The sequence below is a fragment of the Aethalodelphis obliquidens genome, unplaced genomic scaffold, assembly GCF_003676395.1.
Source record: "Aethalodelphis obliquidens isolate GAN/ISIS:26980383/991018 unplaced genomic scaffold, ASM367639v1 scaffold94, whole genome shotgun sequence".
In the NCBI taxonomy this organism is placed as follows: Eukaryota; Metazoa; Chordata; class Mammalia; order Artiodactyla; family Delphinidae; genus Aethalodelphis; species Aethalodelphis obliquidens.
In genome coordinates this window covers 4,014,639-4,032,420 of record NW_020838038.1, presented here as the reverse complement: position 1 = coordinate 4,032,420, position 17,782 = coordinate 4,014,639, and the positions used below count along the sequence as shown (strand labels likewise).

Here is a 17,782-nt window from a genome sequence, read left to right as displayed (position 1 = left end):
GCCTCTAAATTAGTGCCTCCCAAACTGTGCCCAGGAACCATCTGGAAATCTTGTCCAAATGCAGATTCGGATTCAGCAGGCCTGGGGCGGGGCCTGAGACTCTGCATTTGGCTGAAGCTTCCAGACGATGCTGATTCTGCTGGTCCACAGACCACACTTGGAACAGAGGATCGAAATTCTCTCAGGTGACACTCTTGAGTGAAGCCTGTGTAACACAACCCACGGTAGCTTGAAGCACACGTGAAGCATAATATTCCGTCGAGGGCAGCTGTAGCCATAACAGTTCCTTCTTTCCTGAGTGCCACTGTCTCAGGCCACCATCTCAGGCCTAGGTCCCCAAGGCAGCATCACATGGGGTTGCCCTTGTGGCCACCCATCCTTTGATTGCCTGCAGACCTAGAGAAGATGGGGATGTTACCTGGTCAAAGAAATTAAACAATGAAAAAAGAAGAAAAAAGAAACAGATGGTGAAGGATTAACTAACCAAGTGCTAAAAATGTAATTCTAGGGAGAAGTTACGCCCAAGAAGGAAAATGGGACACGATCAAGGCAAAGCAAACGGGAAGCACCTTGACTTCTCCAACGGGGAATAAGTAGGTTGAGGGGGGAAAAAAAAAAAAAAGCAAGACACAAGAGCCATATGGAATCCTCTATTTTTTCCCTCACACCATCTGGTTTGGGATCTAAGCACAGAATGGCAACTGCACTGATGGAGGGGCAGGCAAGATCTCCAGGCAACTAGGAAAGTGACCCCGTGGCTGCGTTCGCTCCCCTCACTCCGGGGCCCGCGACGGCCTCTTCACACCATCCCACGCGAGGCCTCTGCCCCGGCTCCAGACACACATGGCCGCAGTGCGTGTGCCACACGGGCACGTCTCCCCCAGTGATGTCCCCCCTGCACACACACAGTTACCACCACAGGCGCACGGAGACCATTTCAGGATCTGGCAAGATGATGCTAGAGATCAAGTTCAGTGATTTTGTTTCTCCCCCCTCCGAAGAGAACCTGCTCGTTCGTGGAATTCTCACCTGAAATATCACCAGCAACGTGAGAACTATTAGAGTCCTACGATCTCTCATCATACCATTCCAGAATTCTGAAAATTAAGGGTTTTTTTTTTTTTTTGGTAGGGGGAGGGGGGTCGAGCTCATCTGGCAGCAAAACCTGCTCTGCACTGAACTTCCTTGACGCCCAAACGTAACTCCAGCTCTCCAGAAAGATCCACGTGTTGGACTTGGGGGATGCACCCAGACCTGACTGGGGACGTGGCGCCGCACACGTGGAATGTGTGCCACGTCACTTTTCAAAAACCTCAACTCTTCTGAATTCTTAAATAAATTTGGCCCAAAAGGTTTCAGAGAGGAAATTGGAGGCTTGTATTTTTCCTTCTCAGCTGCCACTGCTGCTTAGAGTGCCCATACTGACCTTTACGCTTTACCACCCAAATCCAGGAAAGATGCTTCGTTTTTTTCTCGATTTCTAACTGGGCTGGTGTCTTCCGACACATTCTTAAAAGGAAGACCTTTCTCTTTCTGGCAGTACTTTCGGATAATCTGGGGACCTTCTTGTCATGTTAGCAAGTACTGTTCATTCTCTGTCTCTCTGCCATTGAATTGTGCCCGTTTAATTTTGCTTTGGCGGGGGGGAGCGTTTTAAAAATTGCTTTGTTGGGCTTCTCTGGTGGCGCAGTGGTTGAGAGTCTGCCTGCCGGTGCAGGGGACACGGGTTCGAGCCCTGGTCTGGGAGGATCCCACATGCCGTGGAGCAACTGGGCCCGTGAGCCACAACTGCTGAGCCTGCGCGTCTGGAGCTTGTGCTCCGCAACAAGAGAGAACAACGATAGTGAGAGGCCCGCGCACCGCGATGAAGAGTGGCCCCCGCTCACCGCAACTGGAGAAAGCCCTCGCACAGAAACGAAGACCCAACACGGCCAATCAATCAACAGAAATGCTGTAGAATTATTTTTAAAAATTGCTTTGTTGAGCTAAGTTTACATAGAAAATTCACCTGTTTTAAGCGTGCAGTCCAGTGGTTTTGAGGCCATTTACAGAGTGGTGCAACCATCACCACGATCTAATTTTAAAACCTCTTCTACCCCAGCCTCTGGCAAACACTCAGCTATTTTCTGTCTCTCTGGATTTGCCAATTCTGGACGTTTCTTATCAATGGAACCCCTACGGTATTTGGTCTCGTGTGTCAGCTTTTACTCAGCATCCTGTTTCTGAGATCATCCATGTCGCAGTGTGTATCATGTGTACTTCATTCCCTTCCATTGCTGCACAGTATTCCACTGTATGGATACATGTCTAATGGTAATTTTTAAAACTCAAGATTCCAGAACCTTCCATCCTTTGAAGGATCCAAGAGAACAAATGTCTGATGGCATTTCTTGCTCATCTCTTCTAACTGGCACTACACAGGCACACACAGGGCTGGCGCCTAGTAGCCAGAGGTTGAGGGAAGGAATCCGTCACTCAAGGTGTAGAACTAATTCCAAAGTCAGATTTCATGTTAATTAACCTGAAGCCACAATTTAGGTTTTAAAGAAAAGATTTAAATGAATTACAGGTGGTCTGACTTTGTAACTCAACGTGTGTCTTACGTTGTACCTCAGGGCCGCTCTTTCTAGACTTGCAGGGTCTATGTGGTCATTTCTGATTTATTCCTGCAGAAGTAAGCAAACATTTGGGAGGAATGCCGCTATGGGTTCACAGAGAATTACAGCGGAACTTGAAGCCTGTTGTGTTTCTCTGACCCACCACCATCCCTTTATATTCACATTTTAAGTAACTTGAAACCACCGAATTTTAGCTCACTGAGCTGAGTATGAGGATGCTTTGTGTGGACTTCGAGGATGTGGAGGGTGGCTGTGCACATCGCTCAGCCTTCTCCCCTTCCGGGTCCCCAGATGGGCTGATGCACAGTTCACCCCGACCCAACACTTAGACGTTCCGAGAGACCGGCGCTCCTCCTGAGCAAGGAGACTGGAAAGCGGACCCTGTGGACCTACCTGACGGGATGGCGTACCCAGGTATCTGCTCGTCATTTCATGGGCTCTGAGTTTTCCTTCTCAAAGGCAATGGACTGATGTGAGATCAGAGCGTTGCAGAGCAGTGTGGCCAGAAAGACATGTGGGGACACTGACAGCACCCTCAGAGCCCAGGCGCCTTAAATGTCCTGGCTCAGTTCTTGGTCCCATGATGGGCATGTGTGACGCCCCCCCCAACCCATTATTGGTTCAGATATTAGAAATTTCGTGCTTAGCCCCAAGGCACACCTCACTGTACACTGCTCCTTTTGAGAAGAGGTGAGGGGGAGGAAACAGGGAGGAGGGAGAAGAGAGAGGTGAAAGATGGGGTGGAATGGAAAGGAAGGGAGAAAAAGAAAGAGGATGAAAAAAAAATCTCAAGGGGCTAATTCCACCCCTACCCCTGTGAACAAATTAACGCATCAAGCAAAACAGAAAACAACACCAAACCGAAAGAGCTATCACAAATCATATTAAAGATAACAGTTGACTTGCTGTGCGAATTCACCCCGAGGCTGTATTTACCTGGACTGCTCAAGAGGCTAGCCCTGTCCCCCAGGGTTGGCACGGGACGGTACTGGTGGTTCTTTGAGCCTGGGTACATCCAGTGGTACCTGCCAATTTCCATTTCAGCTCTGCTGTTCACTGCCAATTTCAGGTGGCAAAGAGTCAGTGTCTCTATCTCCAGCAAAGATTCTACATCAGCATTTTAATTTATTCTTTTACCATACAGTTCAAGGAAACGGGGAGCTCACAAAATATGCCACTGAATTGCAACCTTTCAGTATCACCTTATCAACTCAGCATAATACACGGAGAACGTTAGTCTCCTCCTCCATTTTTCAATTTAAATTGACAAAAATCACCAATATTGTCTTTTCTTTCTGTATTTCCTCCATCTCCCCCCAAGTCCCGCCCCTTAGAATGATCATTTTGGGCAGACACTATTTACAAGGAAAATCTGGCTTCTCACCATCGTATGTTTCTTTCTGTTTCTTTCACTTTCAGACCCACAGAGCATCATCATTATTGTAGCTACACAAGCGAGGGTGAATCCAGGCTTGCTATGACGGCGCCTAGTTCCAGCCTGCAAAGTATGGCCAATGACCCCATGGTCTGCTGAACCTTGGATGAAAACTCCTGTCCTTCCACTGACATCTGCAATATTCTCTGTCCCTTCATCTTATCTAAGCTCAGGACTTCAGTCTAGAATGTTCCAGATTAAATCCTGTTCCAATGATCTCCCAGTGTCTTTATAGAGAAACGGCTGCTGGTCTTGGGCCTGAAGCACTGCTTCCTGCCACATGAGGTGACAAGGGGCCTCCTGGAGACTCAGGCCCTTATCTGGTAATCTGACTATATTTCTTACTTCTTGGGGATTGGAGAGAAAAATATCTATCAACTTGCCTGACACAGAATCAGATGCTGGTAACTCTTAGTTGAATTACAACCTTGAAATCCCTAAGAGACCATAAGGTCACTATGGCCAGTTTATAGGTGAGAATCCCATCAAACCTAATGACGGGTTACGTCCTCTTGGGTGCCACAAATATTTAAGGATTAAAAAAATGGTGCTGACACTGATGTGGGTAACTATTCCATCAGAAGAGCAGGTTATAATGCCCTGGGCACCTCAGACCACTGAGGCTAAGGACTAAGCAAACTGCCATGTTGTGAGACAAACAGGCTACTGCCCTGACTGGGTCCACTGAAAACCTCACCAGCTGTTACGAAAACCCATCTCTGCTCTCCACAATCTCTGAAAACTCTTGAGGTATTTCCACTTGGGAAGTGGAGACCTACGTTGCTAGGTGGCGTTTTAGGGCAAACCTTTTTGGCTTCAAGGTAAAGTAAAACTGTCTTTTAGAGACATTGAAAAGACAGTTAAAGACTTTTAATGACATTTGAAAGGGGAAAAAACGATGCGAGGACAAGATCAGAACTGCACAATAAAAGTATTTTTACTGCTGCTGCTTTTGTTGTTAATGAACATGATGACGCCTCTAATTTACAGCGTGCTCACCGCGTGCTGGTCAAAGCACGTTGCACTCGTTACCTCAGGATCTTTTTTTTTACACGAAGTCTAAAGGTTTTTGTTCTTTTTTTGTGTGTGTAACATAGGCAAAATTATCTAAGTCAATATATTTTTAAGGACCGTCACCTGTTCTGATTCTTTCCACCGCCAGTCACCTTAGTACCTCCAATGTTTGAGTCATGATCACGACAGCCCTTTCAAAAAGAATCTTTGCTCAATCTACAGTTGTCACGTCAGTCGGTCCACAATTTCTTTAGTTGGGCTTCTTTGATCTCCCATGGAATACTGGACACACTTCAAAATTCCCCACTGGTAATCGTGGGGATCCAATTTCCTGAAGCAATTTATTTTAGGACCCTGTTTAGGGTCAGAGGAGATGGATCTGCCTGGTTCTGAATTTCAGACACCCTCTAAACATGCATTAAGTTCACATCAGATTCCCTCGTAAGCGATCAACCTTAGAACAGCTGGGATACGCCGATACCTACAAACGAAGAAGGGCAACGGAAAGGTAAGTCCCTTGCGCGCGATCATGCAGCCAGGGGCCTGTGCACTTGCTGTAATTTTCTACTCTTCTGCTGAGGTCTCTTTGGAGGTGAGCTGTGCTTCTGTGCCTTGTCAGGTCGCAAGCTTCTGAGGTTACTTCAGGGTTCTTAAAAGTTCTGAACTCTCAGCCTTTCCTGGATTCAGATTTTGGGTGAGTCTCTCTCATACATGGGTTGCGCTACATTCCCCAAAAGTGGAGAAACCCAGTGGGGCTGGTGGAAAGAACCAGAAGGAGGTCAAGTGGCCTCATGGTATGAGCTGATTTCCTCTTGGTTAGAGTGGCTGTAAGCTCTCCGTGTCGACCTCAAGCAAGAGGATTCCAAGGAGCTCGATCACTTCTATCTGAAAAATTTTCATCCTCCTTGCAAAAAAGTTCTCCCTCCAAGCCCAACACACAGTTGGTGCCCAGTCAACGTCTGCTGCATAAATATTTGGTTGAATCAGGGGAGCATCCTGGGAGCCTGTGGATCAAGCAATGGGCCTCTAGGTCCCCCACCACCCTGACTGCACCCCAGCCAGGCCATGCAATTCAGGGGATCTTTGCACAGGATTCATCCATTCTCTGCCCGTGTCTCTTCACGTAGGCAATCAGGCACAGGCTGCTTGGCAATGACAATGAAAAATCATGGAATGCCCAACGCTAATGTGTTTCCTGAGAAAAACAGGACAGCCAAGCCCGAGACGTGGAGATGGGATCCGCAAGTGGGTGGATGCTTTCCACTTCTACTGGGAAGGCCTTTGGACAACAATTAATCTTTAGATATGAAGGGAAGGAAAATCATGTCTATTTTATATTTCTGAGCCAGACTTAAATAAAGACATTAAATACCAAATTATAAAATTTCAAAGAGCACAGTATATGTTTCGTTTAAAAGGGCAGGGTCCCAACGCTTAAAAGGGAGTCACATGAGTGCAAGGAGAAGCCTCAGCTCCTGAGCAACTGGCAAGAAATGGGAAAATGTACAGACCTAGGAAGATCCTGGCTTATGCCCTTCAGAGGGAAGCCTGCAAACGTTCCCCTTAGAGAGGAGAAGGGAGAGGTGGGCAGGAGACTGACTGGTATTCGGGAAGAAGCACAGAAGACTGTGACATCTCAGATACTACTCATGGATGGGGCTGAGGTGAACGGTGGTGATTGATGGCGAGACACACAACTGGGTGGTCATCGCCAAAGTAGGTATGACAAACGACGGGGACTTGAGGAAAAGAAATCAAAATAATGCTGTGTACACTCTTCCCTCCATTTACTCAGATGACGTAATTTAGGGACGAGGCTGAATAACTAAACTGCAGACTGGTATGCTTTCGGCCATCTAGGAAATGATCACTGGAAGCAACTAAATGACGAAGACTGAGCTTCCTAGAAAGACTATACTCACTGGGCCAGGTCTCTGAAAGCTACGTCAATCCTCCTCCATTTTTAGCTAGTACTTAAAATATTAAAGGAAGCTATAACACCACTATAGGATATAGCAGAGGTCGGCCGATGACGGCCACCTGGTTTTGTAAATAAAGTTTGATTGCAATACAGCCACACCCATTTGTTTATCCTCTATCTGTGGCTGTTTCATGCTACCCTGGTAGCTTTCTTTAAATTATTATTCTTATTAGTCATCCATCTTATACACATCAGTGTACCCATGTCAATCCCAATCTCCCAATACATCACACCACCACCACCACCACCCGCCCCGCTTTCCCCCCTCGGTGTCCACATGTTTGTTCTCTACGTCTGTGTCTCTATTTCTGCCTTGCAAACTGGTTCATCTGCACCATTTTTCTAGGTTCCACATACATGCGTTAATATACGATATTTGTTTTTCTCTTTCTGACTTACTTCACTCTGTATGACAGTCTCTAGATCCATCCACATCGCTACAAATGACCCAGTTTCGTTCCTTTGAGTAGTTACAACAGACTGTGTGGCCCACAGAGCCTAAATTATTTACTCTTGGGCCCTTTACAGATCAAGAATGCTGACCCATGATACCAAAGATAGCTAGTAAGGCTTGAATATACAAAAAAGGTAATGCAATTAATCAAATCCTACAAAACAGGAAAGTATTTTATTTTCTCTTATCACATATTCCCTGGGCTAAGGGTCAAAATCCTCCTCTTGGGCATCAATTCTCCTCTTGCCACCAATCAGCAAGATGATACTCCACAGAACGGTCCCTAAGATGAGTTAGCACCCTTCTGCTCCTATGACGTGAGCTGAGAGGACAGAGGAAGGATGATGTTTCAGAGAGGAACATTATTAAATGAATAAATGAATGAACAAATGAATACACAAGCAGGTACATTTGTGAAGCTGGGATTGTAGCCTCCCTCTCTTAACAGCCACCTTCTTCCTCTGTCCCACAGCCATCCTTACTCCTGGCCAACCGTCTCACATGGAGGTACACTGGGTCCCAAGGAGAAAAAAGCAAGGGAGTATCACAACACAGTCCAATTTTTCACCAGGCCCAGTGAGGGGAAACTTACGTCATGGGGACACTGGCTATGTCACATGTTCTCAGATACAGCAAGGCTGGTAAGTCACGTTATGAAGATTATTTAAGTTGGCGTGTACTTCCAAATAAGAGAGAAACACAATTTTTAACGTTACAATCTGAATTCAAGATTTCCACTCAATTTCAAGGAAGGCAAAGCTACGTTTCCGGAAATGAGTCCCAATTCTTTGTCTAAATGAATGAGTGAGGCCAAGTGTTTAAAAGGATGCTAATGGAAACTATAATATCAAAGGAGGAGAGGTATCAACTGGCTTGCTGAGATCTTCTCCACATTTAAATTTTCTAAAAAAAAAGCGAGCTGTATCATACCTACCACATATGTCCAGCACCATCTGGACGGCCCCGCTTTTCTCTACAGCCTTATCCTCAGACACCCTCTCTTCAAATGTCCTCCCTGGCAGATTCTCATAGGAAAACACTGCATCTACAACCTTCTCCATACCATATGTATGTAGTCAAGTCAGAAAACGTCAGTAAAAATCTCAACATCAAATAATTCATAAATCAGCAGGAAGAGTGTAACATGTTAAATGTGTCCCTCTGGGTTTTTAGCCTATAGATCATATATTCTAGAGGAGTGCTTTCCTTCCTAAACAACAATGACAAAAAGGAGGGCCAAAACTGTACATCTTTTGCTACATTAAAAAAAACAAAACAAAAAAACCCCAAACACCTAAGACATAAAAAGATTTAAATGGATGTGTTCATTTTTTAATCAGGTCAACCATTTGAATTCATTTCTTACTTTGACTATGTCCTGTAACTTATTTTAAACTACACATTATTTCTGATTTTCTACATTTTTCTTTTTATGTGCTTAGAAATTTAATTTGATACCTGGAGTTCTGAAATTTATTTGAGCAATGATTCAGAGGAGCTAAACTAGCCTGACAATTGTTTCCGTAGATTCCAATTTCCTACATATAATAAAAATAATTTTCTTAACAGATACTTAGGGTTTTTTCCATCCGATAGAGCAAGTGATTCAACTGTTTCTCTGCCCCTAGATTACACCCTCCCAGCGACTCTCGATGCACTGGTTTTCACAAATGAATTGACATCAAGTAATACTCCACAGGAATAGAAACCTCACTCTCATCTCTTTATTATTGAGTCCCGTGATCCAGTTGCTTTCATTCTGTCTTATTCATTTCCTCCACTTATTTCATTTCAGTTAATATGCTCACTCAATTCTCGACACTTTGATTTAATTTAATGCTTCCAATTTAAAAACTGCCTTTTGTAATAATTTGGCATTTCTTACATCCGTCTGAGAAAACCTTCTTGCTTTCTGTAAAAATTCCTGAATAACTGCTAAATTACTTCTTGTGAATTTCGATCATCCAGTAGGGTTCGGTGACAAAAGCTATGAGGCTGTTTGAAGAAACAGCTCTCTTTGTCCTGCTGCAACTCCTGGGAAGTGACACCAGCTGGAAAAGTTGAGGTCAGCTTATAAAGCTAAGTTTAATTTGTATTCTTAGTAAACACTATAATAATTATCTGAAGCCATTAATCTACAAGCTACTGGGTATTAGCCACTGGGTAATAATAGTCCAAATTCAGAGACAAGTACTGCCCCTACCACCGACTATGACAACAAATGGGAAAGGAAGAATGGGGGGGGTAAAATACATGTGCGTTAAAACTCTGTGGGAAGTGACAAAATGTAGAGGATTCAAGTTAGCAAATTAAATCCCTTGCTGAAAGGCTTAAAAGAAAAAAAGGAATAAAACACCCCACAGATTCACCCACTCAAGAATTATATAATGCATTCTCTGTGTCAAATTTGTACATGTTAACGTCAATGAAGTAAACACTGATTTTATAAATTTAAAATTAAATCTAAAGGAATCCTGGAGTGGCAAGCAGCTACAAACATGTTTATCATTTTATGCCTCTGTGTGTGCCTTGCATGACAACGGGCGAACAAACGGGGCAAACTACAAATGTGATACTCATGTGAGCTCTGACCCTGCGTAGCTGGCAGATGAACTTGTTCGTCTAGCTGAAGCTTAGTAAACAGGCTACCCTCCAGGTCAACATTTCTGGTGGGTCACGGGGCGATCACAACCCCTGCTGCTGTGGTCAAAATCCATCCCCTGGCCCGTATTCTTACTCAAGCATGTATTACACATGTGACGGTATCGTGCAGTAACTTGGTACTTTTGAATTACTTAACAAACAGCTAGTGTTTATCCATTTCGTAATTTTTAAAGTTCCTCCAGGAATTACCTTCTGCTTCTAATTTTGTTTCTGAAACCACAGCTAACGAGTTTTCATATACAGATTGCCAGGGATGTAGTGACAGCCTGTAGATTTCGGTATTAAATAATAAATATTTAATTGACATAAAATAATAGCACTCCGTAAGAATAAATGATGGTGAGAACCGCAATCGCGTAGTAAGGATTTTACATTGATTTTCTGTCCCTTTCTTGCTTTTGGAGAGAAAAACGAAAGGTATGTTTTTTGCGGAGACCAAAGTGGTTTTTATCTGCCGCTGGCAAACACCATATTAATAAAAAGTGTGTTCTAAGCATCTGTTTTAGGGAAAAATCGCTACAGCTGTGACTGGCTTCCTCACAACAATGCTATTATTCCATGATTATATCCCCCAAGCTTTGTCTCTAATCGTCACGGAAACGAGCCTTCAAACTTTTATCTCAGTTCCTCAACTTTATAAATATTCCCAAGTGTTTCTCTTACTGCTATTTGGTCATTCACGTAAATGAAAAAATATATACATACAAGAAAAGGCAGGGGGTTTGGGGGTGCTGGTTTTTGTTGTTACTGTTTGGGGGGCGGTAGGTTTGACGCAGGGATTAAGCTCAACAACTACCAATTTTAGAAATCTAAGCGCTATGGACTTAATGCCACTGAATTATTCACCTAAAATGGCTAAAATGGCACACTTTATGATCTGTATATTTTATCATACTTTAAAAAGAAATTAATTTAAAAAGTGAAACTGCTCTGTTTAGGAGAGAACGTTATGCAGGGATCGCCCTACCCAAGCACGCTGGTACGGTGAGATTCGTGAAATTGCCGTTTTTGTAGGTGTAAAATGGTTGACTATTAGCAATTTCAGACCTACATATTCTTATATAAAACATACCTGTACCTCTATCTGGGAGAAGGACTATTGTTTAGTGACGGTCAGTGGATGTCAGGGTCATGAGAAATAACCCTAGCACGGGTAGCGTTTGATATAAAAGCCACTGCAGGCACAGAATATGTTCTTGTGCCTTTACAGCAGTCTGTAACTTTGGGTGAGGGAGATAAATTACAATGCAGTGAGATGCTCTTAACCTCACACGGGCTGAGCTGATTCCACCGGGTGGCAAACCTGAATCGCTCATTATCTAGGAAAAGACAAATTAATTTTAGCTTCTATTTTCTGCCACCTTCTTACCGCAAAACACTTTATTTCTCCCCGCAAAAACCATTCCGTATGTCAAGATCAGGATGTTTTCTAAGATGCCCTTTGAGGAAAAGGACCTGTGTGGATTTTCCTCCCACAAATCTCCAAGTCATAGATAGCAGACACCCCACCCCGCACCTCCCCGCCAACGCCTTCCATCAGCACTAGCGGACAGAGCTGACGTTCCCTCTCTCAAGGTCCAACTGTAAATGGTTATTATATATCAGAGTCAGATACACGGAAATGGCAATCGTATTAAATACGAAAATTAGAGAAGGTCCAAAATCACTACCGCATCAGCGGAACCGAAGCGTATTTAATACGCGTGCCCCTCCAGTTGCCCCTTGGCATTAGCAGAAAGCAATGCATCCCATGTCCCTGGGATATAACATGCAGAACCTAGGACCTCAGTTAGGACTCATTATGGTAATTAAAACAGTTTCCCCAATCTAGCTACCCAAGGTGACAGATTGCGGACCTCCTTCTGTGCAATACCGCTTTCGGGAGAAGGGTTTGGACCAGGAGGGGACTGAAAAGAGGCTGCTCTATTCACTTAACATCAGCCTCCAGGAGGAAAACCACCGTGAAAGCAGACCAGGCCATCCGGATGGTTTCAGAGGCTATTTTACACGAGACGCAAACCGGGCTACCCCTTTTGAAGCCCCCAGTGAAAAGCTTTAAACAGGCTATTGTCAGAACCCTGGGTACCTTTTCTCTCTTGGCTTTGTTCAGTATTTTCCTCGGCTGCAGTTTCCATGGCTGGCTTCGTACCATCCACCAAAAATGCTTTGCCCGCTCCCCCCAATACACACTTCTCCCCTCCTCTTCCTTTTCTTTTGGGCCCCCCTCCGGCTCTTATTTACACCCGCGTGATTGAGAGCTTCTGTTCTTCACTACAGAAGATTACAGTCCCTTCCAAGATGCAGAAGTCTCGTCGGCGTCAATCCCCCTCTCTGCCTACTGGTCCAGAAAGATAACTGCCAGGCAGCCGTACGTCACGGAGAATCCGGTTATAAAACCGCCACCGCCTGCCCCGCCGGTGCCGAGTCCCGATGAGGCTCCCGGGGGGCCCGCGCCCGGACCGACAGGGCTGCGCCTCTGGCTGGCCTACGCGTGCGCTCCGGCTCCCTCCTTCCTCCTCGCCAGCTGCACCCGATGAATGCTAATTAATTCTCCCAGGAAAGAATAGACTTGTGACATCACAGCAGGGGCTGTGCAGCGGAGGGGAGAGAGCCCCCTCCCACCACGTGACTCAGCGATCGGCCGGTATGCGTTCTAGCAGAAAGCGTGTCTTCGCACAAGCAAACTCTTTCTTGCCCCTGGGACCCCTTGGCGGGGCGTCACCGTTTGTTTTATTTCATTTACCCCGACCCTGGCAGGATCTAGTCAAAGGACATGCCCAGGGTCTCCATTTTCTTTTTCTTTCTTTAACATGTGTCTTTCCGTAAGAAGACAAATATCATACGGTATGACTTATATGTGGAATCTAAAAAATGATACAAATAAATGATTTACAAAACAGAAGGAGACTCACAGAGGTAGAAAACAAACTAATGGTTATCAAAGGGGAGAGGGGAGGGGAGGGATAAATTAGAAGTTTCGGATTAACATATACACGCTACCACATACAAAATAGATAACCAATAAGGCCCTAGTGTATAGCACATGGAACTATACTCAGTATCTTGTAATAACCTATAATGGAAAAGAATCTGAAAAAGAATAGATATGCATATATATGTATAACTGAATCACTGTGCTGTACACCTGAAACTAACAACACTGTAAATCAACTATACTTCAATTTTTAAAAATGTGTCTTTCACACAACCTCTAGCGAGCTAGCTAGGCTGACTATTAAAGAGGGAAGAAAATGTACATAAAGAGAAAGAGGACCCAAACATAGATTTAACAACAGCAATGTAGCAATTCAGCAACAGAACCTGTTTCCTGGTCTACAGCTAACGTATGCGATAGTAAGAGAAACTTCAGCTCAAGCGCAATTCAAACAAAAGTACCCATCCCTATTTAAAAATAATCATAATATGCTTATTTTTAAATAATAATGAGTTACCAAAACAATATTATTAAAATATTAATAATACTTTGGTGACTCCTTAGAATGAAAAATCAAAACAGAGTGCTTTTTCTTATTGGATGTGGTTATTTCTATACGGAACTTTATTCCGTAGAACCCCGAGTCAAAAGGCTGTTCTCAAGAGCGTTCTAAATGCTCAGCAGAAAGCCTGTTGTAACAACGATACTGACTGCTGCTTTCACAAGTCTTCTTGCATCCCCAGATACTGCTGGACCAATGTTCCCAGCCCATCTAAGCATATAAGCTTTTATCGTGGATATAAGCCATGTTTCCAAGCATCGTTAATTTCTGCACCATTTTTAAAGCATTTGTTTGACCCACTTACCTTCACTGTCCCTACTTAAAAGATTTATAGAAACTCAGTATAATACCCTCAAGGTCCATCCATGGAGGCTAAGTGAAATAGGTCAGACTGAGAAAGACAAATACCACTTGATTTCACTTATATGTGGAATCTAAAAAACAAACCAAACAAAATAAACAAAACCCAGACTCACAGATACAGAGAAGAGATTGGTGGTTGCCAGAGGCGAGGGGGATGGGGGGGCGAAATGGGTGAAGGACGTTAAGAAGTACAAACTTCAGTTATAACATAACAATAAGTCAGTCACGGGCATGTAATGTACAGCATGGGAAATACAGTCAATAATATTGTATTAACTTTGTAAGGTGACAGACCTTAACTAGACTTATTGTGGTGACCATTTTGCAATGTATACAAACACTGAATCACTATGTTGTACACCTGAGACTAACATAATATTGTATGTCAATTATACCTCAATAAAAAAATTTCTAGAAACTCAAGTCAAATACAGGGATGACCACTGATAAGCACAGGGTGAAGGGTTCCTGATTCAGAACAGTCCACTAATTGTTTGGGTTGGACACCCATCTTAGAAGCAAACATAAAAACAGGTCAGACGCCACCCGCTCTTAAAAAATCCTCTCCCGGGCTTCCCTGGTGGCGCAGTGGTTGAGAGTCCGCCTGCCGATGCGGGGGACACGGGTTCGTGCCCCGGTCCGGGAAGATGCCACATGCCGCGGAGCGGCTGGGCCCGTGAGCCATGGCCGCTGAGCCTGCGCGTCCGGAGCCTGTGCTCCGCAACGGGAGAGGCCACAACAGTGAGAGGCCCGCGTACCGCAAAAAACAAAACAAAACAAAACAAAACAAAACAAAATCCTCTCCCAAGTTTTGAGGGTCTGTTGCTCAACACTTTAAAAAAAAAAAATGTATAAGATCCTGAATCAAAATCCTCTAACAACCTGATCTTTTAATGCATTAGTTTGAGATAATCCCCGAAAGTCTTCTACATTCAATACCTCTGGCCCTGCTGAACCCGAAAAGATTTTGAAAACGAGTTCAGCCTGTTCCAATATTTTCTTTTCATTTTACATCTCATTTTCCACTTTAAGCATCATCCTAGGCGACCACGCCCACAATCAACTATCCCCTTAAAATATGGCCCCAGCCAACTTTATTGTCTCACCGTGAGGGGATTGAGAAGCAGGGCAGCCTACGATTTCAAACTTGCAAAAAGAGATGCAGATCTGACGTAACTAACCTGCAAAGGAAAACCTGATGATATGTCCAAACAGGATGGTCTTCAAACATTTTTGCAAAGACGGCTTAGATACATTCAGACAGGAAGATGCCAATTGTTGTTTTGTGACAGGATTGTTCTCCCTCAGTAGTTCAAGTGAGAATTAATACCAAAACAAAATTCAGTTCAACACAAAAGAGAACAATTATGATTAGCTACGTTATCGGGTTTTATTTAAAAAGTGTAATCATTCCATCAAAAGCAAAATCATTCAATTATAGAACTGGCAGAATAGAATAATTTGGGGGCGCTATTAATTAAGAATAGCGTTTTACAATGTTGGTGGAAGTGGGCAGGCAGAATATGAAAGACATTCTAAATTTAAGGGCAACTCTAGTTCTATATGAGTCATGGAAATCACAACCGCTGGACAAAATATTCACAAATTCTCCAGTTGATACTCTGATCTCCTTTTCACCTTGAAAAACTATAAATAGACTTTTCGTCACTTTTGCCTTATTCACAACTTTATCGTTTTCATTAGACAATGAGTAAGCAGCCTAAAAACCTCACTGGTGTTTATGACAAATGATGTGAATCAGAAAAAACATGACAGAAAAATTGTTAACAGCCAGAAAGAAAGCAGAGTATACACTGACAAGATTTCTAAGGTGTGCATCCATTTTTGACCTGAAAAACTGACTATGTAGAATAAATAGGATGGGCAATGTCTTCCAGAGCTGAAAATTATTCTTTGAGCCCACGCTTTAAGGCAGTCTGGTTGAAGGTACGAATACTTCTGAAAGCCAAAACAGGAATAACAAATACTGACACAAACTGGATATATTAGATTGAACCATACAAGAATGCTGATATTGACTAGAAGAACGGTAGTTTTCAATGGTTCAACCAGGTAACCCGTGGGCTAATGGGACACAGAGAACCCTTCTAAACCAGGGGAATCGAATCTGGTACGAGCACTATGGTATCCCAACAAAGGAGAGGAGGGGAAGGGGAAGAGGATTCGGGAGAAGCTTCCCAGAACAGAGTTGGCTACCTCAGCACGGTTAGAAACCTGCCGGGTAGGCGAGCGAAACAGTAAGGGCAGGGGAGGGGAGGGGAGGGAAGGGAAAGATTATTCCCGGAAAAAGTGAAAAGCATACAAAAGGAAAAAGGGTCTTGTCAAAGTGTTGGGGAGATGACTTCCTTGACAGAGGGGCCAGAGCATACGCTGTACGTGGCAGGAGTGGGGTTGGATGGGGGAGGGAAGTGAAGGGAGATGGCTGAGCCAGTAGGTTGGGAACCAGGGAGGCTGAACACCCCACTAATCCTGGAGGCTGGCAAACTCATTCGAAGTCTCCTTAAAGAGTACAAGCAAGAGAAGGGAAGAGTCTGAACGAGGGCATGAGGACGAAGGGAGGATCCGGATGACGTGTGATTGGATACCTGCGCATGGAGTGGAAAAGAAGGGCGAAGGGCGGTGTGGAGTCTCTAGCCTGGGTGAGTGAGGGCTGGTCAGGCTGTGAACCAATGGGGAAACCAAACAGGAGGAAGACGTTTGGTACGAGAGCTGAGCCTGTACGGTTTCAGGGGTCCCAGGACGTCCTGCGGGAGCTGTCTAGGAGGCATTCGGGAACATAGCTCCAATGGAGAGGGGCTGACCAGAGAGACGAGGATCTGGGAGCCTTTGGGGCAGAGGTAGCCCTGGGAAATACAAGACGTCCAGTTCTGCTCAAACGTACCTTCCCAGGGGACCCTCCCTGACTCTCTTGCATAAAACAGTAGCCCTGACAGGCTCAGTCTCTTAACCTGGGTTGGCTGTTCATTATGGCCCTAACCACAATCCAACACCGATCTAGCCATTCACTCACCCATTTGTCTCCCTTCGCCTAGAATATAAGCTCCTTAAGGGCAGAAATTTTTGTCTCTCTGTCCTCTGCTGTACTACCAGCTCCTAGAACAGTCCCCGGCACGTAGTAGGTCCTCAACAAATATACTTTAAACAACCAGCAAACGACTAGGGAGAGATATAGACCACAAAGACACTGAGATTTGAATTTAAGGAACACTGGCTTTTAAATATAAAGGTAAAGGAAACACTCGAAAGGGAGGTAAAAGAGACCGAGAAGGAAAAATCAGAAGAGCCAGGGAATAAAGCCAAAGTGCGATGATGGAATGAGAAAAAGGTTCCATGAAGGGCATCAAGCTAACAGTGTCAGATAGCGTTGAATACTGTAGGAGGAGCAGAAAAGATGAGGATGGGCACGCAGAAAGTGCCCTTTACCCCCAAACAGCCACTAGAACTTCCGCAAGAAGAGTTTTAGTTGAATGATGGGCACAGGAGCAAGATTCCCAAGTCTGATCACAACCATTACTCTCAAGATACGAGGCTCTCATGGGCCAACTGAAATTTTAATCTCGTACATAGGGCTTTGTGCCTATGCCTGTTTCTCCTGGTCCAGTATCTAACTTGTCAAGATCATTTTCTCTTCTATGATCTATTCCATTAATGATCTTCCTAGGTTTACTCTGTCTCTATCCATTCTGGTCACCAGTTCGTGGTGTGTGTGTGTGTGTGTGTGTGTGTGTGTGTGTG

General features: G+C 44.3%; 1 protein-coding gene across 3 annotated transcripts in view; it reads right to left on the bottom strand.

The window, feature by feature from the left end:
* GPM6B (glycoprotein M6B) overlaps positions 1-17,782 on the bottom strand; it is a 155,235-nt gene that overhangs the window by 30,808 nt on the left and 106,645 nt on the right. The window contains exon 1 of one of the 3 annotated variants that reach the window (XM_027095736.1): positions 12,253-12,655. The exons of 1 other annotated variant lie outside the window; for it this stretch is intronic. In XM_027095736.1, coding sequence (XP_026951537.1) covers positions 12,253-12,301 — 49 coding nt within the window. In that variant the 5' untranslated portion in view covers positions 12,302-12,655. Of the gene's footprint in view, positions 1-12,252; positions 12,656-17,782 lie in introns of those variants that run through there. One more of the 3 variants, XM_027095738.1, reaches the window with a different exon arrangement.